General features: G+C 33.5%; 1 protein-coding gene across 10 annotated transcripts in view; it reads right to left on the bottom strand.

Moving 5' to 3' along the window:
* LOC128989682 (rap guanine nucleotide exchange factor 2) overlaps window positions 1-27,656 on the bottom strand; it is a 278,269-nt gene that overhangs the window by 64,631 nt on the left and 185,982 nt on the right. For all 10 annotated transcript variants that reach the window (XM_054411722.1, XM_054411732.1, XM_054411740.1 and 7 more), the window contains one exon: window positions 9,568-9,643. In XM_054411722.1, the coding sequence (XP_054267697.1) occupies window positions 9,568-9,643 (76 nt within the window). The remainder of the gene's footprint in view (window positions 1-9,567; window positions 9,644-27,656) is intronic.

Below are 27,656 nucleotides of genomic sequence, written 5' to 3'. Positions count from 1 at the left end.
TAAAGATAACAGAATACGTGTAAATAGCTCCAAACTGTGTTTTAATGCAACTTTTGAACAATCCTGATAACAAATTAAATACAATCCGTCTACAGAAAATGCTATTAGCAGTTTAGAGCAGCAATGTGTACGAATCACCTGAAACACTGGCTAAAACTAGTCATTATATTGATAAAACTTTATCTTCAGCCAAAAAGTATAAATAACCTCATAAAACCTTAGGAAACCCTGAACAAGGTATTAAAAAATGTTCAAGATTTAATTTAAACTCAAAATAGATGTGGCACTAACACGCGTTGAGTTTCTTGAAATCCTCACGATGAAGACATAAAGAACAAACGTGTCGAACTAAACGAGGGAGAACTGTGAAATATGGCGGGAAAGGAGGGCCTAAGTCCCAATTACCGCCGCCTTATATGCAGAGCGACGCGACTTTAGGCAATAAATAAGGGCAATGAGCTTAGCGGCAGTAAACAGCTGATAGCCACTCACAGCTGGTTTTATGATGCCAACAGCTGACGTCTGTATTGGCTAGGGCAGAAACCCTTGTGTTTAAGTGTTGTTAAATGCGTTAGTTGACGTATTTAAGACTATAAATATTGCAAACTACTGAAGTATTGTTTGTATCAACTATGCAATTTTGTGGTAATACTACCTTCAAATTATCCTTATTACATGGCAAATAATTGTATAAATATGTATACAGTATTCACAACTTTGTTTGCTAAAAAACTTTTAACAGAAAAATAAAAACAGGCCACATACTTTACACACGATTATTAGCCTATAAATAGAAACTGGTAAAGAAACGCACAAACCAGCTGTTACGGCTTAGTTGAGACATTCGGCCCAGTGAAGTCATTTGTGATTTGTGAAGTTTATGATCCATACAGCTTCTGTTCAAATATTCGTAAATTCTACCCTATCCAATAAACATACGATTACAACTGAACAATCCAAGGGCTATATAGATTTTCGGGGTTTTCTCTTTGCATTTTTCGTTTTTTTATTAAACTGATCGAAACATTTATTGTTTTCAACATTTGTGTTTCGTGGCTTCATGGTTTGTGCACAAATCTCATCCTGTTCTATTATTATGTCACTATGTCATCATTATGTCCTGTTCTGTCATTATGTTCTAACATAGAGCAAACTATAAAGACACTCTTATTCAGAATCTTAGACCAATTTAGGTTTTGTGGTTTTAGGTTCCTTCATGTCTGAAGGCGGCGTCCGATTGCAGAGTCTGAAAGGTCGCAAAACTTAAATTGATGGACACAACAAGTGATGGGAAATGTACACTAATTCATTCAACATATTCATGTAATAAGGTGATGAAAAATGTAAATCTATATAAAATAATTGACCACAACTGTTTGAAATTGAATCAAATAACTCTGTCAATTTTAAATATCGTTCAATACGAAAGGTGATATGTTATCAGATAACTCTTTGATAACTAAATTTTTAATCAGGGTATTTTTATTTCTTTAATCAGACATGCGAGGACGTTTTATTTAAGGTGAATTATTACGCTTAAAGCATGTAGAACTTTCAATCAAAAGTAAATTCTTATTTTTACTGTCGGGTACCAGTAAAAACTACCCTCAATCTATTACAAAATATTTTTTTTTTTCAAAATGTCCTACAAATATTCAATATTACCTGTGTTTAATTCCACAGGTTTAGAAAATTGGGAAAACAGAACGATTTATTAAGCGTGTGTCCCATGCGAGATTTCGCCTCAAACAGGGCAGATTTTTCATCAGCACAGCAGCTTTAATCCCTGCGATTGTCATCCTCTGTGATAGAGCGGGTGGTGGGGGGGGGGGGTTACGGTTGTGAAGGTGGGTGGGGGGGGGGGGGGGTCGCAACCACAGTCCTGTAATCCTATAATCCTGGCTTTGGTTTATCCCCAAACATTCTATTACTGTATGCACTTCTTCGGTGACCGACACACGTTGAAACAGACGTTGAACTACAATTTGATTGTAATTGTTCCAATAAAGGTACACTTTTTAACCAAATATTGAACCTGGACCTGTCTGTGACAATATCAGTTAAACATGCGTTTCACTCAATGCGTAACAACTGAAATCTGCTAATTAACCAAAGCAAATCCTCTCTGATTATATGATGTTAACACAGGTTTAGCATTGTAATGGGGGAGGCGGCGTGATTTGTTAATAATGCCAGTGTTAACATTCACCTCAGTGTTGATTTATTCAATTATAGGCGAAAAATAATTTTAGGATTTCAAACTAGCAAAATTTATATTTGATAAAATATGTTTTGAAATTTTGTAATGTATTTTAATTTATCACGTTGTTTTATAAACTTTAGGGGATTGTTGCACAAATCAACGCATTGGTTACTTAATCGTTCGATTGATTTTTTTGTTAGTGTAACTAGCCCAGTCAATAAATGTTTTTTATCGCAACTAAATGGTGGAAAGCTGGATTTTTTATATGTGATAGAACCTTATGAGAGGTGTATTTTCCCAAAAGTCCCCACTTCTACCCCTTGAGCTTTCCCCCCCACCCCCCTCCAAACATAGAAATTGCAGTGTTTTACTTAATTGGTCATAATTCGAATACTATGTAAGCTATTGAGCTGCAATTTGTTTTGTTTTATTTATAATTAGTTTTACTACAACTTTTGTATTTACAACGTTTTTCTAAAACCAATACTTAGGGAGATATAAAATTTAAACTTCGTTAAAAGCTTTGTTTCAGAGTGCAAAATTTTGTTTTTCTCTATGTATACTTTTAAATAGAAATAATACGCAAATATGGTTCGAACAAAAGTTTTAGCACGTTTTTCAAGGTTTACAAATATATTATTGGTTAGTCATCTAGGTGACCGGGTGAAGAGCTGGGCGTCGGCAAAGAGAGCGCGTGCGGGCTAGTTGAACACCTCTGCGCTGCGTCATCGCATCTAGCCCAGCCAATAAACGCACAAACTGCCTTTTTTCGTAGCTAAATAGTGGAAAGCTGAGTTTGTTATATGTAATGGAACTACTTAAGACGTGTTTTTTCAAAAAGTTTCCGATTTTCCCCCTTGAGCTTTTCCCCGCAACCCCTTCCAAATCTGGAAATTACAGTCGTTCACTTTACTGGATATAATTCCAATTCTACGCATGCCATCGTAGTGAAATTTGATTTGTATTATTTTTTTTTGTAATTAGTTTATCTTCAACTTTTGTCCTAAAGGTTTTCTTATAAAACTATATCCAAAGAGATATAGCATTTTAACTTTGTTTGATAATGTTTACGTTTTAGAGTACACAATTTAGTTTTACCCTCTATATATTTTTTCCAAATAAAATACGCATAATGTGTCAGAAACAAAATTTTAGTATGTTTCTTAGGGCTTATAAATATATAAATTTGGTTAGTCATCTGAAATAACTGATGTAGTGTGGGCGTCAGCAAAGTTAGCGCGCAGGCTTAAAGTATTCGCGCAGCGCAGCCCCGCCCGTCGATGAATAAGGACCGGCACCGCTAAGTTCTTAACTGTTTCATACAAATCCTAACACTTCCTAATTTGTAGCCTAATTTACTACCAAAACAATCTGTTTCCAAGCTAAACCGTGACTAAATGAAGCATATCGCTGTCAGTAAAAAGTGTTCGTCGACCGACTAATCCGTGATATAAACTGCGTTCTATTATTGAAATGTCCATCTCTTCACGCTTCCCACTAGCAAGGGTTAGCTTTCTGCTCTGCAATGAGTTGTAGGCCTGTGTTAAAATAATATCACGAACAACGTAGAAAACTGTCGGTAATATTTATAAGCCATTTTTAATGATAATGAATACAAATTAAAACCAGTCAATGTTAAAACTAACTCTTTTATTAAGTCTATATAGAGAAGATTTTAAAACACTTTATAAGCGCCTTCATCTTTATTAGCGATTTTAAACGTTTGCATAATGTCTACCACTAACCAATAAAGAACTATTATGCTGACTCATTTTTAAGATAACATGAAAACAATCAAATATTAGAGAACAGAACGTCACCAAGATTATGAAAAAAACCCAATTTGATTGACACCTCTTTACAATATGTTAAGAAAGGAAATTTTAATTTGCCTGTATGTACCGTAAATAGTCTTGCCTGCATGTATGGGGACACAAATACAGTTTTTTTACTTACTTATTTATAACTTTTGGATATATGCCTTATTACGTTAAAATTGGAAAGTAAATAAAAGAAAATACGTTTAATAGCCTAAAACTTAAAACATAAATTTGCACTTATAATGTTACTCACAATACTGTAAATATACATAAAAGTGGTGGTTGATTTCGATTCGACACTGCAATCATCCTCAGGCCCATAGGCGAATTGGGTCATCTCATCATTGTGTTCAGTATGTTTCTTACCCAGCTTTATGTAATGTGATATATGAATCCATGTATATTATTGTCAATAGGTGTAGCCGTTGATAGAAATAATAAAAAAAATATTATTTCAAATGAGAAACGAGTTAAGACTAACAATTTAAATTTAAGAAATGTACAAATGATTAGGTTTAATCTAATTATTATTTTTTTGCAGTTTACTGTTTAGATCTTTACTGACCGCGAGGCGCAGCTAGTATAAATCTTGCGGAACAAAGCGAGTTTCATTGGATAATGGAAAGCACATTGTAACTTAAGGAAGAGCAAAGAGTATGTTTATAGTGATTTTCAAAGTGTTTATTAGGCCTAGTGTTCTATACATCAATCTATCAAGCTTCCGTTGGTCTAAGATGAAGAAATCAAGTATTACAAGTATTGCAAGTATTTATTTATTTATTTATTTATTTATTTATTTATTTCAACGGACATCTCCATTTTACAGCATACAAACAAAACAATAAACTCAGGATGACTTAAATTGATAATAACAATTTTTGTGCTTAATATTAGAAATAGTATAAGAAGTATATTAGTATAAGAAGTAAGTAGGTAGAGATTAATTTACCTAAACCAAAACTGGTTATAAAAAAGTAAATTATTGGGTTCCATCTAAATAATAATTGTTTTTGCAGTTAACGGTTAAGCTTGGATACAGATTGTTTTGGTAGTAAAGTACAAAGTACAACGCCTTAAGCATTTGTATACAACCTTTGAGAACTAAGCGATGTCGGTGCCTACGACGCGACGCATCGACGAGCGGGGCTGGGCTACGCAGATGCTTTGAAGAAGCCTGCACGCGCTCTCTTTGCCAACGCACCACACTACATTAGTTCGTTCAGACGACTAACCAAATATATATTTATAAACCGTAAGAAACATACACAACATTTTTGTTAGAAACATTTTGCGCATTTTATTTGGAAAAAATATGTAGAGGGTAAAACAAAATTGTGTAATCTAAAACATGAACTTTATCAAACAAAGTTAAAATGCTATATCTCTTTGGATATAGTTTTATAAGAAAACCTTTAGTACAAAAGTTGAAGATAAACACTAATTACAAATAATACAAATCAAATTTCACTACGATGGCATGCGTAGAATTTGAATTATATCCAGTAAAGTGAACGACTGTAATTTCCAGGTTTGGAAGGGGTTGCGGGGAGAAGCTCAAGGGGGAAAATCGGGAACTTTTTTTAAAAACACGTCTTAAGTGGTTCCATTACATATAACAAACTCAGCTTGCCACTATTTAGCTACTAGTCGGGGGGCAATCTGTATTCCGTGGGATTTTTTGTGAAGGGAATGTGTGACTATGTGGAATCTCTTTATTACATGTCACATAATGCTATAATTTGTTTATAGCAGACCTACCCGTAGCAGCAGACCTGTATACTCAACGAATTACAAATGCTTCAATAAATAATGAAAATGGAGCCACTCATCATCATTTCTCAAAGTGTGTTCATGAACAAGCATGCAAAAAATTGTCCATAAGAATAACATTGGAAGTTAGTATGCAGGTTTGCTGCCACGGAAATGTAAAAATGGGGGATTTTAGGCCATAATCAAGTAGATCTCTACTAAATGAAGCCACATACCAATTATTGTTAAGATATGCTGAGTAATAAGCTAGATATACAATTTTATTTTTTTCCTATAAGGATAACATGGGGACAATGTTCTGTGTTTTCCGCCTTCAATATCTCGGTAACCAATGGTCATAGAGCAATGATTCAAAACACCAAATTGTTTGATTTTTTGAGCTGAATTCAATGGTGTAAATTAAAATTCGATTATTTTACTCTGAAAAGAGTTATTATTAATTTAATGAATAGATGTCACACATGGCGGCCATCTTGGATTTACTACGTCATAAAAACCAAACCCCGCAATTTGAGGGTAAACACCCGGTACTAAACCATTATGTGACATATAATAAAGAGATTCCACATAGTCACACATTTGCTTCACAAAAAATCCCACGGAAGCTGGATATGTGCAGTTTGCTCCTGGACTATACGAAAAAAGGCAGTTTGTGCGTTTATTGGCTGGGCTAGATGCGATGACGCAGCGCAGAGGTGTTCAACTAGCCCGCACGCGCTCTCTTTGCCGACGCCCAGCTCTTCACCCGGTCACCTAGATGACTAACCAATAATATATTTTTAAACCTTGAAAAACGTGCTAAAACTTTTGTTTGAACCATATTTGCGTATTATTTCTATTTAAAAGTATACATAGAGAAAAACAAAATTTTGCACTCTGAAACAAAGGTTTTAACGAAGTTTAAATTTTATATCTCCCTAAGTATTGGTTTTAGAAAAATGTTGTAAATACAAAAGTTGTAGGAAAACTAATCAGAAATAAAACAAAACAAATTGAAGCTCGATAGCTTACATAGTATTCGAATTATGACCAATTAAGTAAAACACTGCAATTTCTATGTTTGGAGGGGGGTGGGGGGGAAAGCTCAAGGGGTAGAAGTGGGGACTTTTGAGAAAATACACCTCTCATGTGGTTCTATCACATATAAAAAATCCAGCTTTCCACCATTTAGTTGCGAAAAAGGGTGTTTTATTGCATTCATTGACTGGGCTAAACAGTGAACAAAGCCATTAGACAACATGTACACAAACACAATCAGACATTGTTGTACACTATGTGTGTAGAGAACATCGATGTATTGTACTTCAGTTACAGTAGTGACAGTGTTACAGTGAACAAAGTCATTAGACAACATGTACACAAACACAATCAGACATCGCTATACACTGTGTGTAGGGAACATCGATGTATTGTACTTCAGTTACAGTAGTGACAGTGTTACAGTGAACAAAGCCATTAGACAACATGTACACAAACACAATCAGACATCGTTGTACACTGTGTGTGGAGAACATCGATGTATTGTACTTCAGTTACAGTAGTGACAGTGTTACAGTGAACAAAGCCATTAGACAACATGTACACAAACACAATCAGACATCGTTGTACACTGTGTGTGGAGAACATCGATGTATTGTACTTCAGTTACAGTAGTGACAGTGTTACAGTGAACAAAGCCATTAGACAACATGTACACAAACACAATCAGACATCGTTGTACACTGTGTGTGGAGAACATCGATGTATTGTACTTCAGTTACAGTAGTGACAGTGTTACAGTGAACAAAGCCATTAGACAACATGTACACAAACACAATCAGACATCGCTATACACTGTGTGTAGGGAACATCGATGTATTGTACTTCAGTTACAGTAGTGACAGTGTTACAGTGAACAAAGCCATTAGACAACATGTACACAAACACATTCAGACATCGTTGTACACTGTGTGTAGAGAACATCGATGAATTGTACTTCAGTAACAGTAGTAGCAGTGTTACAGTGAACAAAGCCATTAGACAACATGTACACAAACACAATCAGACATCGTTGTACACTGTGTGTAGAGAACATCGATGAATTGTACTTCAGTTACAGTAGTGGCAGTGTTACAGTGAACAAAGTCATTAGACAACATGTACACAAACACAATCAGACATCGCTATACACTGTGTGTAGGGAACATCGATGTATTGTACTTCAGTTACAGTAGTGACAGTGTTACAGTGAACAAAGCCATTAGACAACATGTACACAAACACATTCAGACATCGTTGTACACTGTGTGTAGAGAACATCGATGAATTGTACTTCAGTAACAGTAGTAGCAGTGTTACAGTGAACAAAGCCATTAGACAACATGTACACAAACACAATCAGACATCGTTGTACACTGTGTGTAGAGAACATCGATGAATTGTACTTCAGTTACAGTAGTGGCAGTGTTACAGTGAACAAAGTCATTAGACAACATGTACACAAACACAATCAGACATCGCTATACACTGTGTGTAGAGAACATCGATGTATTGTACTTCAGTTACAGTAGTGACAGTGTTACAGTGAACAAAGCCATTAGACAACATGTACACAAACACAATCAGACATCGCTATACACTGTGTGTAGGGAACATCGATGTATTGTACTTCAGTTACAGTAGTGACAGTGTTACAGTGAACAAAGCCATTAGACAACATGTACACAAACACATTCAGACATCGTTGTACACTGTGTGTAGAGAACATCGATGAATTGTACTTCAGTAACAGTAGTAGCAGTGTTACAGTGAACAAAGCCATTAGACAACATGTACACAAACACAATCAGACATCGTTGTACACTGTGTGTAGAGAACATCGATGAATTGTACTTCAGTTACAGTAGTGGCAGTGTTATAGTGAACAAAGCCATTAAACAACATGTACAAAAACACAATCAGACTTCGCTTTACAATGAATGAGGAGAACATCGATGTATTGTACTTCAGTTACAGTAGTGACAGTGTTACAGTGAACAAAGCCATTAGACAACATGTACACAAACACAATCAGACATCGCTGTACACTGGGTGTGCTTCTACGCGTTGGAAACTCACACATAATATTTTCTGACAGTTTTGACTTTATTTTCCTCATGATTTCGACGTTTTGCAAAATCTAACTTAGTGGTATAGTTTAGTTTTTAAAACAAATTTTAACACAATATTCGCGCCGAAGAAGTTCAACCAGTATATGGCCATTATGACTAAGCTTTGTCTTTTTGCTTTGAACAACTCTGGTAAAAAAACATGCTCTAACGACCACACTACGTTTTTATACGTTGGAAAATATAAACTATATTAAGTGTAAACACCAGTAAATACAAATTTGAAGGAAGTAAAATAAATGGAAGAATTAAAAGAGCAGCTCATCTCGTGATATTGGATACAACATACTCCCTTAGTGGATTTTTCATCTGCTGAAGACAATTTTATTGTTAGTTCCATCCGGTGCCTCTAGGGTCGTGTTTTTACGATTTCTTTACTATTATTTCAATTATTTAAAACCTAGTTTAACCAAATAAAACGATCGGAAACATTAACTCGTCCACTAGTTTAACCAAAAAGTAAAGCTCAAATCATTAAATCAACCCTAAAATAATATAAACAAAATTGTGTAAAAGCCAGCGCCCAGAGTCACTATCATGAACAAGACATGAAAAACAAACCTAAAAATTGTACAATGGAATGAGAAGTATACTTGTGTCGTTAGTCTGATATTAACTCAGTACTCACCACAATCATCTCGGATGGTTCGAGGACGAAACATTCATTAGGCCTCCGTGCACTGCCTCCAGTCCTCTTGCCGAAACTGGAACACAAAATAACAATTTAACTCTCAGCGTACTGTCAATGAATAAGAAACAACATATAGAAATAGGGTCTTAAATTTGCATACATTCTTGATGAAAACAAATCGGTCCTAAAATGTTTATTTTTTGCGAATATATTACATACAAATTTAACGTTCAACTTGGTGTAGCAAAGCCAATACCGTAATTATTGTAGTTGAGGTACAGTAAGTGGTTGAATCTCACTTTTTATGTAAAGACATTACTGTATTATACTGATATTTGAAATCAAAATTACGTCAGTGTACATTTTATAAGTAGTAATATTGAAAAAATACTATCTGACAGCCATAAAACGAAATATGAACCGACACGTTCGCAGCCTGTGGAACAAGTTTTCAAAAACACTTGTTTCGCAAGCGTCTGGGGACTAAGATAGATAAACTTCGAGTGAAAACAGATCATAAACGTAAACCGGCTACAAAACTCTCCGTTGTCTGCAGCCTCATATACTTTGTTTATGTAGCTTTTCACGCCACGAGTTTTGATTTTCTTGGATTTTTCCTTGCCGTGCATTACACTAAGGTATCAAGACAAAGTCTGAAAACCTTTTTTTGTACCACAATAAACAGATCTCACAATTTAAACATGTAATATATAAAACACGGCGTCGCCAAAGCATTCTTGTTCGCAGTTAAAGATATCAAACACATGAGCTTTATCAATTCGTGGCAATGAATGTAATTTTCTTACAGTTTTTCATGTGAAAATCATTTTAAGAGCTTAAAAATTCAGCTGGCAAACGGCTAAAACATTTTAAGATTGGGAATGAGGTATATACATACTTGATTTGTTCAAAAGAGTGTATATAGTCATAACTTTAAACGAATGAAAAACTGTATCTACTACTGTTCTATTTGGGAACTAGATTTGACCATCAACATTTCTATGCAACATACACGGTGTAAGATTTCATTTTATTTATTCACATTACTAAATCCATAATAATAATTAGTACTTTGTAAATAAATATTGCCGAAATATAAACGTTTAATCAAAAACATTCGTCAAACTTGATGATAACAGAGCAAGAGTGGAGTATATGGGATAACTTCTGGGTAAACCCTTTAGTAAACGGTTCACCCGCCTCTGTTCGCTCAAAAGCATTAATAAGCGGCTTTCAACGAGGATCGCTCAGGTGTTGTGAAGTACCGTGGAGAGATTAGAGCGATAGAGAGTGAGACAAGTGGTATTAATTGTCCTGATTACGTCATACGATGCTGTTCACATGTGAGAAATTCATCAAGAAATTTCACATGCCCTACTAAAACATTGTTAGGGAAGCCTACATGTAAATTTAGGGGTGTTTATCGATTTTGAACTGATTGATCTTAATTTTATTGATTTTGTGTACATTGTATCACATCCCCAACAGGTTGGTTGTGGTTTTTGTTATACACATCTTGTGTATCTTTGACCTTGTATCCATACTAAATGTGTTAATATTCATATTTCAAACAGAAAGAGTTCAATCGTGTTCCACAATACAGTTAGAAGTGCGCAAAATACAAGTTACAAGTGAAGCAAAATAAAATGTAGGGACTACGGATCTAATTAAATTCCCGATCTCGAGCCTAAAAATCTTCATATTGTGTAAAATGTGTGCTATAGCAAGGTATTTAAAAATATTGCAACTATCGATTATGATTTATCATTTTCCAAGGGGTTGTATTTAACAATCTTAGTGACATTTTCTTTGAACAAAGATGTACAATACGTGGTTGTCTTTTTAACCGACTTCCCCACTACCAACAAAAGGAGGAGGTTCTCAATTTGTTTGTGGCGATGTTTTTTTTTTCTATGTATGTTCACCAATTTCTCTGTGATTCTTTTACCGATCAGTGTGGTTCCACCACCAAAATAACCAGGAGAGTTTCTATTTGGTACCTTATATATTATGTTTAAGTATAATATTTGTTTCGGTGAAAAATTCTGAAAAACTTAAATATTCAACATTTATTTTGTTTACATTTGTGCAGATTGTTGACATTTGTGCAGAGAAGGCAATAAATAATAATAACATTCCTACAGCTGTTAGTTGAAATCATTTAAAAGAAGCTACAGACAATTCTTCATGAAACAGTTGCTCCATATTGATCAATAAACTATTTCTTGCCATGGAGCCTAAATGAATTAATTGAGAAAATAAATTTTGTTTTGGTTACTATAAAAAATTTATTTTAACGTTTGACCTGATTTGTGTATGTACAGTAATTCTGTTTTTAGTATTGAATATTCTGACTTACAAAAACATATATGTTTCAGTGAATAGCTGTATGATATTGACAATTAAAGGTGTATTGTGAAAACCAAAACATTCGTAAAACAGGTCTAAATATAAATTAAATGCAATTATTCCTTACAGACAGTGCATAATCGTCAATTGTCTTAAAAGTGTTAAATATTTTAATTACTAAACACGCATTTGCAGATGTGGAATGTTTATTGATATTCTCTACCCAGTTACTATATCATATCAATACTATTATGCCTGCTTCGGAAAGTCCTAGAGGAAGATGATTTGCAATTTCGACTAGGCTATATCTTGATCAAACAAAACCACCTACATGGCTTGCACCACTTTTAGCTTACCCAATCTTTCATACACATATTTCATTTGCAGATGTGGAATGTTTATTAATATTCTCTACCAAGTTACTATAACATGTCAATACTATTATGCCTGCTTCGGAAAGTCCTAGAGGAAGATGATTTGCAATTTCGACTAGGCTATATCTTGAGCAAACAAAACCCCCTACATGACTTACACCACTTTTAGCTGAACCAATCTTTCATATAATATTTTCCAAAGGTACTATTCGTGTTAACGACCAATTTTCCACTTTTGAGAGATTTTTTAGTGCTGGTAGCTGAGGAATTACTTTCATATTGTTCCAAAAGGCTTTGAGACGTGACTGTATTTCTTTTTATAATGTAGAAGTACACCGATTGCAGGAAACGATGATGTCTGACATTTCAATGTATCTAGAAAAGACAATTAGTTTTTCATTAGGCCCAATGTAATGTACAACTCTTTCTTTCTTAAGGAATATCTAAAAATATTTATTTTCATACCCATTGATTATGTAACATGAACAGGTGACTCAAGCAGTTTTAAAATAATGATTGTTCTGTGGAACTTTTGATTGTTTCAAACAGTTTTGCTTATCAAAAATCCTCAAGTAATTAATATATAAAAAATTATACAGTCACTAAAAATCATGAAATAATTTATTTTTGTAAAAAAATACAACCGACTTCAAACGCTCTATAAAGAATGAAATAATTTCAATAAAGTAAACTTTTGTATTAGGCAAGCTCACGTATTTCAAGTCGGCGCGGCTCAAACTGCAAATATGATTGAAATTAAATATTGTGTGTGTATTTTAAAAATCAATAAATTGTAGCTGGATAACATAAATATATAAAAAAAAACATACTGAACTGTTTTGTTTATATATTAAAGGAAATATTTTCTTGTATTTTATGTTTACTTCAGAATAAATACATTATGAAAATAACACACAGGAATTAGGTAAATAATTTAGTTTGATATTATTATTATGATAGGGAAAAGAAGCTAGTTTAGTATTAAAACGTTACTTTTCCAAGTTAGAAACATTTAAATGCGTTATAATCTTTTTACAGATACTCGTTAATACCAATATAATGCCGATCTCTGATTACGTTAATAAAATATCACGTAACGCATAGCTATGAAAAAGACATGTAGATTAACACCTTTAGTTATAGATAGTCACCTGCAATATGGACACCCTCTTTCAATTTTGTATCAAAAATCATCATAGAACTGCGCCGACTTAAAATACGTGAGCTTGCCTAATACAAAAGTTTACTTTATTGAAATTATTTCATTCTTTTTAGAGCGTTTGAAGTCGGTTGTATTTTTTTACAAAAATAAATTATTGTTGCATTTATTTCTCTTTACCGATTAGTGGCACAGTAATATTTTTAATTTGTGTGACACATTCGAGGCAAGGATATGCCTTCTGTCCTTACATTTTATTAGGTTCAAGCACCTAAATGCCATGGAACCGTCATCCATGTCTACTATAAATACCCCCGCCGCAGCAAACCTGCCGTCTTAGCGAATTTCCATTTGGCTGAATTGATTTTCAATTGATCTATTTAAATAACATTAGGTTTAACGAGTACCTAGGTTTGCTGCTACAAGGAAACTAATAAAGTGTGTGTTTTAAGTAAAATAATGATTGCTTAGTATAAAATGAATATATTTGCCAAGTTTGATCAAAAGATATCCATAAACAAGCAAACTACAACATTTTACAATATTCTCCATAAGAATAACATGGGAATTTTAAATTTACCATTTTTTTAGTTTTCTCCGTAACCAATAACCGTACAAAAACACTTTGATATACTGAATTGTTTGTTTTTTTAAGCTCTTTAAGAAGGTTTAGAGGAAAATTGGGAAATTTTGTGTTTTGAGGGTCAAAAGTGAGAAAACCCAATTTTTACCCCATAAAACCCCCCATAAAACCCTGTTCCCATGGTCCGATCATGCTGGATCGCGAACTCATTCAAGTTTATCCCGCCTTACACCTTTAAATCAAATTTCATCAAAATCGGATAAAAATTACTCAAGCTATCGTGTTCACGGACACACACACATATATATATATACATATATATATATATATATATATATATATATATATATATATATATATATATAACAATTTGAACGAATGGTGTTTTTGGCCTCTGGGGACATCAAAATGAAAAAGTAAATCGGTCCCGGGCCTAAGTGTTACCATGAGACCTACGGTAATAGCTACTTCCCTATAGGGAAATTCGCTAAAACCACCCAATTGACACGAAAAGCATCTTACCTTATAAAAGATCAGTTTAAGATTATATATTTTTTATATATAGAAACATTGAACCATTTTACAATAATGGAAAATGAGGGGAGAAAGGATATAAAGCAGACACGCCTAACAAATAGTGTCCATAGTGTTTATAAAAAATATAATGAGGCAAAAAAAGGTTTTGGTGCTTTGATAAACAAATAAAGGGATGAAGACATTAAAGGTGAGGTACAATACAATCAACAGGTGCCAGTTCTGGGGCTACTGGACACGCAACTCTGATCTGTTGCTTCTTACTTCTTACTTCTCTACTTTTCGTTTCTTCCATGCTTCATCTTCTTGATATTAGCTTCTTACTCAACCTCCCTTGCTCTTATTTGATCCTTTTCCCTAACTTCAAGCATTTTCGTAGACACATCTTTCTTACTCTCCAACTTTACTCTCCAATAACTCTTTCTTAGATCCATAAGCCATGCTCCAATTGTTATACATTCCTGATCATAGTTACTAACGTTCCACCTAGCTATATAATTACTGTTCCCAGCAGCATGCCTTTAAAAATACTATTAAGTAGAGAAAATCTGTACAATATATGCGGGGTGGGGGTTAATAACCGTTACTCCTAGCTTTATGAAACATATTCGCACTTCTCCTCACTTCTTAATCGTCACCTCTTCTTTTTGTTGCATGCTCTTAACTTTTTGCTGTTGCTCCTACCTCCTCGAATCATGATCCTCCATGGTCATAAGTCGTTTTTAGATTCTTCAATTCTTATTTTATACGCATGTCTATCCTAGCTTCATGACCCTTCTTCATTGATCATTTACTCCAGCCCTATCTTTTCATTATTTTGTCTGATTTCTACCCCAATGTCATTGTTTACGTTTCAAAAGAGAAGTGTCCAAACCCCGGTCTTATTACTATCTAAAGTCAACTTTTTGTTAGTTGGCATAATTTATTTATTTATTTCCAACAGTCCAACAAACCAATTTACAATTGTAACTATATTCATAATATGCGAGATGACTTGATACTATACTTACATGCAAAAAGACAGGCCAAACATGCAACTGGACTTTATATAGGTACAGTATGTAGGTATCATTAATTCATAGCACAATGACAAGTGACATCTGGGTCTGGAAACGATCTTTAGTTTAATGGCTGCCTTTCTAGCCAGGATCCTCTTGCTCATTGCGCTTACTTGATATTACTTTTCCCATTGACATGGATCTTGCTTTTACACTCTTGATAATTGTTTTTGGGCTTAGTAAATTTTGTTTTGCTTTGTTAAATATTTTTTTTATACATTGTCTTATCTAGACTACTTGTGCTTTCTTTGCATCACCAATAAAACCTTCTAATGCTACAACAATTTCGGAACAGCTACGATTATAATTCAAGGCGATACCTTTAAAACATTATGAAGTAAAAGAATTTTTTATTAATGATATTCAAAGCAACATACACGTTACAAATGTACTGCTAAACTCAGAATCGCCATATATAGTTTGAGAAACTGACCTTTGACCATTTCCAACACAAACATATCATCCAACATATTTCCCTCTCTTCAAAGCGAGTCATTAAAACCTTATCTCGCGAGACGAGACTGAAGAGACAAGGACGGAATTGCATTATAGCCAGTGGGTCAAAGGGCTTCTTATCTATGTAATTACCACCAACCCTCCGGGGGCAGCTTCTGTGGGGGAGGAAATGGGGGGGGGTTCATCTGGCTTGACTCGCCGCTCAACAACAAAGTCCCCCTACTGTCTATATGCATACATCTCCTACATTCAAAACTCAATTTAATATCTACAGAACAAAAAAATAATGCTACATTTAAATTTTAGGATTCGAAAGGGGGTAAGAAATGATACACTTTATTGAATGAAAAGTACACAATTTTCCATTATTTGAAGGATAATTAGTCAAAACAGGAAAATAAAAGTGGAATATTTACGTTTATGAAAATATTTTTATTTATGAGTTGTGGTACAGTAAGTCATTTACTAAATCTATCTCGAAGTATATTATATTCATTTGTGAAATATTAGCCAATTAGGAGTTTTTTCTTATATTTTAAACAACGTACACAATTAGATATATTTTTGGTCAATAGTACCTGTTAGCTATTTGTTTGATGTAACTTGTATTTGAGTTGTTCTGTAATTTGAAATAATTACAACGTTGTGATTCCTGCATTAGTTGATGTAGAAGATCTGTAAAACATATTAATGTCTTTGGGTTTTTAGGTTTACCGGATGAAACCTTCATACCTCTTAGTTCCAAGGAAATCTCAACACGTTTTAATTTTTATACGTCAAAGTTTCATATTTTTTATAAATGGACTTTTAAATGTAACTTGGGAAACACTGTTAACTAACACAATTGGTATGTAAACGGTGTAGGGCGTATTATCAGTATCACATTAAGTCACATGTATTTTTCAATAGCTCTAGGTTATATGGTTTCCCGTTATAATGGGGAAGCACGGAGAAATCATATTCACAATGACTACATACAATAATTGAAAGAATTGCTAATATCAAAGTAGCAAATGTAAACCATACATAGACGATAAGTGAATATTCTTAAAGAATCTTAAACCTTTCAAATCTTTTATCTTTTCGCCAATGGCAGTATATATTGTATGTGGCCTTGGTTCAAATCTTTTTCTTATTTTGTCTGTTTTTTTTACTAAATGAATTAATTGTTTCGTGTTATTGAGTAAATTAAACCTAATGCAAAACCAAAGCACAGTATTGCATTGTACGTCCATTCAAGATACGCATATTTAATTTGTTCGTTTGATTGTGGTATGTGTTAAGAATCTTTATTTCAAAAATTATTAACCTACAGCAAATATAGTTTGTAATATTATTTGTGAATATTCTCTACCAACACAAACATTTTGTAACGGGATTAGATTTTACATCCGAAACGTCATGAAAACGGATACCCGATTTTAAATTTGCTACTGTAGGTGATTAAAAATATCTATAATTAATTGTATTACAATTTGATAAAGTTGCATAATAAATACTGAATTCCATTTGAATTATACGTAATTACACCATAAATACTATGTTCCATTTGAAATATACGTAATAATTTCGTGTATTCAATTAGTTTACTTCGTGTTCACGTGGGATATAATTTTGGAAGTGGATAGGTTAGGTCGGGCGGCAATGCATTGATTATAGAATGAAATATGCAACAGTCGATATTGAGCTGGGCCCGTACATTACCCTATATACAACACAGCACATACCGTGCTTACCTGTGGTAACAGTATCATCTCATAACATCACACCAAGTTATAAAATAAACTCAACAGTCGATATTGAGCTGGGCCGTACATTACCCTATATACAACGTGACACAACACAGCATATACCGTGCTTACCTGTGGTAACAGTATCATCTCATACCATCACACCAAGCTATAAAATAAACTAACACAAGACTATTGAAACAATGAGTGAGTGCAAGAGGCTATATACCAATATACAAGAAACAAACACTTGAAAATAAGGAATAGCATAACGGAGTATAATCATTATTATTTATTATTATCAATAGAGATGGGGACACGTTTGACCTTAGGTACGTATTTACACCCAAATTAATATGGGTGAAGTATGATTGTGGAATGAAGTGGGATGATCTGCGTAGATTTGTTACTGAATAAGATCAGTGTGTTAGCCAGTAATTGTATAACACTCCCCTTAATATAACATAAAATTGTATTTTATTTTATAAAGCCTTTATGTTAGACAAGGCTTGAAAATGAAACGTCAGTTTCGAAACTAGTCGCTTGAATAGACTATCCTAGGATTTACGACGTAAGGTACGTAACCTATTTTATATTGTTTGGCTAGAAAGTTTACATTTTCATAAAACTTCTTCCACTCTGCTGAGTAAATTTAAATTAATTAAATATATATAAAAAAAATTATGAGGTATAATTGAGATTGTGTCTTTATAGGGTGTGAAACAAGAAATTTTTTGCGTCCTCAAATATTCGATGCGAAGGACGAGTAATTATATCTTTACATTTAATAGTTTGTTTGCTACGATGGTCTCCCATTTTTTGGGGTACTCTATTTACACAATATTTCAGGGGGGGGGGGATGAATAGCTAACGTTAAACTTGGAAGGGTACAAAATAAAATGTAGAGGAAATGCATTTACAACTCGACAAACTGTTTCGATATTATTAATACAAATCTTCTACATACTCTATGCTCAGGAGACGTGCTTGGTATTAGTCAACGGAGAAATACAGGGTGATTTGTACTCAGTGTGACAAAATTTTTTTGGTGTAAGTACAAAGTAAATGAAGTGTGATGATGCATATCAAATGTTCCTAGTCTCAAAATTAGCGTCCCAAAAAATTATTTTATGTTTTTCAAAAATAACCATGCTTTTAAACTTAATAAAGCGATTTCTCAATTACCTGAATATGGATTTGAGTAGATAATGCCATTTTCGTGTTCTACATTAAATTTTGAACAAGAATAATGGAAAATGACGGAGGATCAGTTGTAAAAACTCCATTGTAAATAGATTCAAAGATAAAAATTAAGATATTTGATAAAACTTTTAAAAAAAATGGTCTATTGCATTTTTCACACCCTGTATACAAGAAAGTGTCGGAATATGTTAAAAACTGCACCATTTTATAAGCTTTCCAACGATATGCTACACTATTGAGGTTTATGTCTGCTTATGTACGCTTTAATGGTTTGAAGACTACAAAGCATGGTGGTTTTAACATTTAAAACACAGTATTAAGAAAAGTTGTATTTTTGTTTCAGCTTGAACAGTTAAAACCGTAAAAAGTTCCCTGTTTTCTGGTATTCAAACCACTAAAACAAGCAAAAAAATATCTAAACCTCAATAGTGTATGATATGGTTGGAAAGCTTATAAAATGGTGCAGTTTTTAACATATTCCGACACTTTCTTGTATACAGGGTGTGAAAAATGCAATAGACCATTTTTTTTTTAAAGTTTTATCAAATATCTTAATTTTTATCTTTGAATCTATTTACAATGGAGTTTTTACAACTGATCCTCCATCATTTTCCATTATTCTTGTTCAAAATTTAATGTAGAACACGAAAATGGCATTATCTACTCAAATCCATTTTCAGGTAATTGAGAAATCGCTTTATTAAGTTTAAAAGCATGGTTATTTTTGAAAAACATAAAATAATTTTTTGGGACGCTAATTTTGAGACTAGGAACATTTGATATGCATCATCACACTTCATTTACTTTGTACTTACACCAAAAAAATTTTGTCACACTGAGTACAAATCACCCTATATAAGAAATAGTAAAGACACATTACTCAAAGAACTAAAAGAATATTTTTTGGGGTTATTTTAAAAATATATACTTACATCAATTAATAATTCAGTAAAGGTTAATAGATAAGGCTACTATGTTGATCAAAACAAATTTTTGATTATGACCAATAACGTAATAATTCTTCCTTTGACATGTAAATGTTTTATTGGTTCAGTACCTAGTGACTGTTTGTACTCGACGTTCTTTTGTTTTCTATCTTCGTTTAGTCCATTTCGTTCCAGATTGCAAATCGATGTCTAGTTGTTTTAGAATAAAATCATGTCAATTCTACTTAGTTTTCACAATATATTCCAACACATTTGTCAATATGCAGTTACTTTAAAGACAAATGCAAACAATTTCGATAATCTTGTTGGAAACTAGCGTAAACACTAAGAAGATTTTTAAATCCGTATTATTCTAATCGTAATATTTCATTTACATAAAAAAACTACTTGAAGTCAAAAGGTAAAAAAGCCAAAACGATTATACAAATAATTAAACACCGCAGTAGATTGGTTACAAATCGTACTCTAGTTTCACTTTCCCTGTACCTAGAGATCGTTAGAATTTTCTCGTGTTCAAACCAGATTGACCATATATTGTATGGAGGAGAAAGTCCATTACAGCATGTACGTACAAGTTAGGAAGGTACATAGAGGAACAAACGAGTTACAGAATGTGTTTAGTATATACAGCCTGGATTACATGTATTATGGATTAAGTAATGTATCGAAATCAGCAGCTCTGTGTATTAGAAAGTGTTCTAATTTGGCCCGCGCAAATTACTACGATTATCCAAATTGCCAAAACTTCATTTTTAATAGATTTTTACAACCAGTCTCATTAGATTTTATATTAAAAAGTTTTTTTGGAACAATATTCTGTATTTAATTCTGACTTGGTGGCTCGGTTTGATGAACTTCCACAGACGAATTTAGAAAGGCCGTCATTTTTGGTTTCATAAATCTTGATGAAAAATGAGTCTAGAAACCTTTAATAGCAAATATGTTTAAGTGTATACCAAACTTAATGAAAAAATAACCAGGGAACCTCGAGTTAAAAATTGTTTCAAAAAATTAGAAAATGTCAAACTAAACAGAAATTGAACAAATGTTACATGACAATTTCGAAAGTTTTGTTACGTAAAATCTGGCACTGACTATCACGATATTGATTCGTCCTCATGACACCATTTGTATTATTTCATTAATTCTTATAATAAGTAGAGCATAGCATCGTAGCTTTGGGGTTGGTTACGTTCTCTACACAACTTAACCACGTTACTATATTTTTAAAAGTATCAACAACGGCATATATGTGCGATTTGCGCTTCCGATTATTTTATTACTTTAACTTACTGTTTATATGTCTACAGAAAAATTCATTTTAATACTTTCAATCTTTTCCTATAATGAGGTTAAGATCAACCCGTAACATTTTCAATAGTCAAAGCACAGACAATATAATACTAAAGCCTGGTTTACACGGGTCGAGTACGACGGGCGAGTCAGTGTGCGAGTTGCCACTCGCTCTTTAGCTCGCTTGGTGTAGACGTGCAGGCGAGTCGAGCAACGGGCGAGTTGATAAAAAGAGGTCAGTTGAGAGCGAGTCGAGTGATTTAGTTGAAAACCGAGTTGCTCGGCCCAGTAGCTACCCCCAACACCACGATTTGCCCGCAAAACATCTGTTTACTGCTCTCAAGTGAGTCCAGCGACCACAGAATAAAAATATTTTTTTTTATTTTGTGGTCGCTGACAATGAGTCGATCACAACGATCAGTGTTTTTGCACCCTCAATACTAAATGATTCAGGTGAATAGTTGGCCCTGTGTTGCATTGTCTTGCTGTTCGTAAATCTACTCACCACTTATAAGATTCAGTTTTCAAAATTGTTGTACAGCTTAAGATCTACAGTTCTACTGGAACGATTTTATTAATCAATGGGTTGTTAGAAAGCTCACTCCCTAAAAATGTGTTCTGTCAGAAATACATTGAAAACGGTGTTTTCACATTTTTTTTATTTGGAAGCAACTTTTGGTTGCCTAATATATTTTATTTTTAAGAAATGCAGTACCGGTAAAGTAATTTGTAACAAATCTTATTCTTTTAGAATATCACCTTCCAATTTGGTCCATCGTATTTGCAAAAAAAAATAAACTTTTAAGTAACCCCTGAATTTAATGGATCATTCAGTTTTAATTCTAATAATCTAATTCAGTGATTTAATCAATTTATAAATTCAGCATTAAACTCTTGAAGTCCCATTTTAAACTCAAACAACATTTAACACGAAAGCTACGGTATACGGAATACCCTACTACCCTACAGATAAATTATAAAAATTACTTCTCTGTGCCTACACTGTCGCTGTTCGAAATAGGAATGCGTGTAGACAGTCTAGTCAAGTACCGGGCGAGTTGAACAAATCAACAACTGGGCCTAGTAACTGGGCCGAATAACTCGTCTGTCATACTCGACCCGTGTAAACCAGGCTTAAGTCATGCAACATTGAAATGTCGTACAAACAAAGTTGAACTTGACAAAGATCGTAGTTTCACACAATAACAGCTGACTCAAAGAGAAGAAGCCGCGGAATGTACACAACCATTGATTATCAATAAACAGACTTCTGGAACACAACACTCTTTGAGTCGGTACTTCAAACGCTTCTGATATAGACACTACAAGCGTGGGGGGGGGGGTAACCACAAAATTGGATTCCTAATTTGTATACGTTGGTCCATATTCAAGTATCGGGCACTTTGGCAGTTTCAAAGATTAATATTAATCGTTACAACTCTCAAAGATCTAAAGATTAGTATGAAATTATTTAGCAGTTTAAAATAATGATTATCAATTATTATTGTCGATTGGGTACATTGTATTACATTATTATGCATTGGTTACATTAAGCAGTTTAAAAAAAACAACAATTGCACACTTTGGCAGTTTTTTTAGTTTCATGATGAGTAGCCTCTGGACCATACAGCAACAATAATAATGGTTTAATTTACCTCTGTTAATGAACCCGTGTGTAACGTCTTTATGTATTGGCCAAGTTCAAATGTTTTTTCGTACCGTTCGTGTGTTATGTGTTTTTTCGGTGTGTTAAATTGACGACCTTCACGTAAGGAAAATGTTTAAACTTTTTGTGACCTTCACCTGATGATGTGCTCCACGAGCACGAAACTGCAGTAGTGACAAACTACGCAAGGACCATATTGACAGAGGTAAATTAAACCATTATTATAGTTTTTTTAGAAATGGCATACTACTTTAGGATTCAACGAGAACTCGCCCTGTGGTTGAAAACTCGACCAAAAGAATGTATTGTGCAAACTTGTCTATTTTAACTCCACGCTATTAATAAAACATGTGATTGGAATTTCTTCCATATGTTTTGATTTTCTGTTTATATTTTGTTATTATTTCGTCACCAACATGGCAACCTATAAGGCCCATGTTAATTTTTTAAATTTAAAATTCATTTCTGTGCTAATTTTTGAGTCCATTTGAATTTATAAAGGGATTCTGTACATCTACAGGAAAATATCTTTCATTTGGTACCTACCGCGCGTAATTCGCTCCAGTAGTATGGTTAGGCTAGCTGTCATAAGTTTTGCAACAGTTTTTTTAGTACATATGATTGTATTAGGTCGATATGTTTTTAGAGTTGTTCAAAACACAAAAATATATAGTATACATAAAAACTCACTTTACATTATACTGAACCTCTGTTGAAACTGTCTTCAACTTTAGTCATACAAATTTATAACCTGCAAGTTCAATCATTAACTCCGTCGTATACTCAAGTAGACATCCTATCTATATGGGCCAGCTGTGGGAGCATGTTTTGCTCAACAATATTAAGTTGTATGATCGTATCTCAGACTATTTCAAGTTCCATTTTATTTTTAAATATTTCGTATCATAATGGTTAATTAGAAAATATTTATGTAATTAAATAAAAAAAACCGCTACTTCAGTTCTGGAATGGTTATAAAGTCTGTGTGAACTGTAACAATATGCATTTTACAAAAGCACAATGTCAATGGCTCTATTACTAAACTACTATATCTTTATATACGCATTTTTATGGTACGAGTACAAAATATAGAAACGTAATGTTTTCTTCACTGTAGTAGTCTCTATGGTAGGTTTAATTAATGGTACTAAAAGTTCAACCAAAAATATGTTCAGATTTTTTTATTTTCACCGCATGTGGTAAATAAAACATGTGATTGGAATTTCTTCCATTTGTTTTGATTTTCTGTTTATATTTCATTGTTATTTCGTCACCGGCCTACTTATGGAAACCCGTAAGTAGGGCCTAATACCCCATAAGTGTTTGTTAATTTTCTTAAATGTTCAATTCATTGTTTTGCTTATTTTTTAGCCCATTTTAATTTAGAAAGGGGTTCTGCACACCTACAGGATATTATATTTCTAACAATATGCGTAGATTTTCCCTACGATGCACACGAGCTGAGGAAAATTTTTTTCAAGAAACATGATTGCCTATTAATATTTAGGATCACGGTACCAAATGTTTAATTTTACAACCAATAACCGAGACACCAGGCACCTCTATTCATACCACGTAGCAGCTGACAAATTTAATAACGAGTCGGCGAAATAAAGGGCGTCTTTGCCTAATTACAATCCCTTCCTTGCCTCAACATCGCATTGATTACTTCGTTACCCTCGAGGCCTTCTGATTAAACGTACTCGAGAGAAACCGCGCGTAAACTGACAGAATGGCGGCAAAATATCAGCTGATTCTAATTTGTGACAGTGAGGGTGAAATTTTAAATGTTATAGCATAAAATAACCAACACAAGGGAGTATGTTTTATCATAGACAAAAATATATAAATATATACCGTAAGCTGTGCTGCTGTTACCATAGGTCCTGGCACACACCACTGGGAGCGCCATGTAGTTATTGTAAACACAAAATAATAATTAATTAAAACACAAGGACCTAAAACAGCTAAACGTCTGTATAGGATAAATATACACCGATCCTTGAGCAAATCTGCCCTGACTATTGTGCTGTGGGAAAATTGTAAATAGTATTGAGAAATTATAATACAAAAGATTTAGTATTATAATAGCTATAACAGCTAGATTTAGATTACAGGTAAAACAACCATCAATCGTAAGTTCGTTCTTCCAGTGTACTGTACTGGCTGCAAAAAAATATTTTCAAAATATTAGACGATACTTTAGGAGGAAAGTACTATACTAGTAATGAAGATGTCGAATTGAGTAGCCCGTGATCTAGATTTTAAAATAGGCCTATATAAAGACCAAGTGAATATTATTATTAATTAAACAAACAGTAACCGTTCGTCTTTCTAATCGTATTTGTAAATAAAATTTAACTTCCATTAAACAGAAATGTACTAACTTTTATTTGAATAAAAGTTTACATTCACAACAGTGACGTGTTTTACCGGATTCCAACAGATAAATTAAATAGACAAAGAGGGGGGTTGAAAGAGGGGTTTTTTTTTACTACGGTCCAGGGTTTTTAATGATATTGTAATTTCTGATCCCAAAACTCTTAAGGTTCGTGACATTTGACTTAAAATAATAATTTTCAATACACGATTACATGTTAAGTTATAGTTTAAAATCGTGCATACAACCAGGCAAGTTGCTAATCTCAATACTACTTATTCGAAATTCTATTTTTCGCTTTTATTAAAATAACTGTAATTACCTTTTCGGTCTCAATAATTATTTTAACATTTATGTCAGGTATAATTGGAGGAATTTCGGTTGGAAAATAAATCACGCAATTTTTGTTATATGTAAGGGAAAAATTCCGGTAGATAATTTAAAAGTCAGATGTATTAAGAAACTGTAAATTCCTAAAAATGATCCCAACACCTGTCCATATATAGAAATAACTACAATATAAACATATAGAGGCCCTATTCGTATGGGTAACTCCATCTTGAAATAGATTATGGTGCTTTCGATAATCCTGGGTTATTTAGCTCATATAGTAAATAATACAACAATGAGATGTATTGGAAATCTTTAGTACTCTAAAACTAGAAATAATGTACTAAACGTCATTTTTTTTATTTCAACTAAAGAACGTTCAACTCAAAATCAGAAGTTTCCGGTTTAAAGAAAACTACTTTAAAAACTTATACATACAAAAACCATTTACTAAAAATACAAATATTGATATTCGACTATTAACTTCACTCAACACAACAATGGTGTTTTGTCGCTGGTTTGAACCATTGTCAGTCTAAGGCATTGTTATGGAACGATGTTTATGACAATGGCACGGTAAGCCAGTCAAGAGCAAGAATCGGTATTGAAGTCGTCCCACGCATTCTCATCTCCAAACCTATATTAAATGTGATGAAGGATTCAACTGGATTCTGCAAAACAAACTTGATTTGATTAGGAATTATTCAGAAGATGTTTAATAGAACTAGTTATTTATCATACTTTCTAATGAGCTAGCTAGGTACGTTCCTATGTGACCGAATACTATTATGCAAAATTCTATAATCTACAGGGTGTCTTGCAACCATTATGAACAATCTTTGGCACGTTATCCAGCATGTCGAAAGGGGGAAAAATGTAATATAACATGTGTCCTATCTCATTCCGTTTTCGGTCTGACTGTCTGTATGTGATTTTGAGAATAACATTCATATCTCCTTAACTGTTTGAGCTATATCCTTGAAATTCTGTAAATACGTTTATCTTATTTACCACTACATTTGCACAACATGTGAATAAAAACTCTTAAACCGTTTCAAAATGGCGGCTTTAAAAATATTTAACGCCAAATTCCATGAAAACAATTACTTTTATAAAATACTAGCAGAGTACCCGTCCTTCGTACGGGGTTGGCATATAAGTATAAACAGCTTATTGCAGAGATAGATGAGGAGATGGTTTAAGAACATTTGGTCATTTTGTTCTACCACTGCCCCTAAACCATAGAAAAAAGTAAAGGTCTCATTGTGTACCACAGCTTTTTGTTGCTAGTTGGTTCAAATTAGCTGTTGTCATAAATGCAAAAAAATAATAGTGCTGCACCCTGTAGGAAAACCTTAAAACCTGTTAATGCTATTTAATATCATGTAACTAACTGCCAAACGTTAAGGAGTTATGAATGTTTTTGTAAAAATCACATACAGATTGACTGAAAACTGAATGAGATAGGACACATGTTATACTCCATTTTTTCGTTTCTTTTGACTTGCAGAATAACGTGATCAAGTTTGTCCATGTGGTTGCAAGACACCGTATATACAGTACTGTACAACCCGAATTAACCAAAATAAATGACAAAATTGTTTAGGATAACCCATTTCCCAGTTAATCAATAGTAGGCATAAAGACCATGTCTAAGGGTATAGGTTTAACTTTTATAAGGATATATTTCAATACGGTTGGTGTTGTCCGTGAGGTCTGATTCAGTCCAATGTACTCTTTCCGCTATTATGTCTGTCCATCGTTTGGTGGATCAGGATTTTAAGCTGAACGAGCTGGTCTTGATCATTGGGCTTTTATTGAAGCAATCATTGCTAAATAAACAGTTTTTAAACCATTCCACAGGACATTTCGTTCCATTTTTCATTCGCTGTGCCTACACGCTCGGTTTCCAAAAATAATAATCCATGTATACAAAAAAAGGGGAAATAGTAGTTTACAAATTACGTACTACGTAACTAAACATTAAATACGGACTTCAGTTTTAATAGGGTGCCAAAAAAAGC

The sequence above is a fragment of the Macrosteles quadrilineatus genome, unplaced genomic scaffold (genome assembly GCF_028750875.1).
Source record: "Macrosteles quadrilineatus isolate MER2022 unplaced genomic scaffold, UCM_ALF_1.0 Scaffold_1__1_contigs__length_201487025, whole genome shotgun sequence".
NCBI classification, from domain to species: domain Eukaryota; kingdom Metazoa; phylum Arthropoda; class Insecta; order Hemiptera; family Cicadellidae; genus Macrosteles; species Macrosteles quadrilineatus.
Note: the sequence above shows the minus strand (reverse complement) of the source record. Positions and strands in the feature narration are given on the sequence as shown.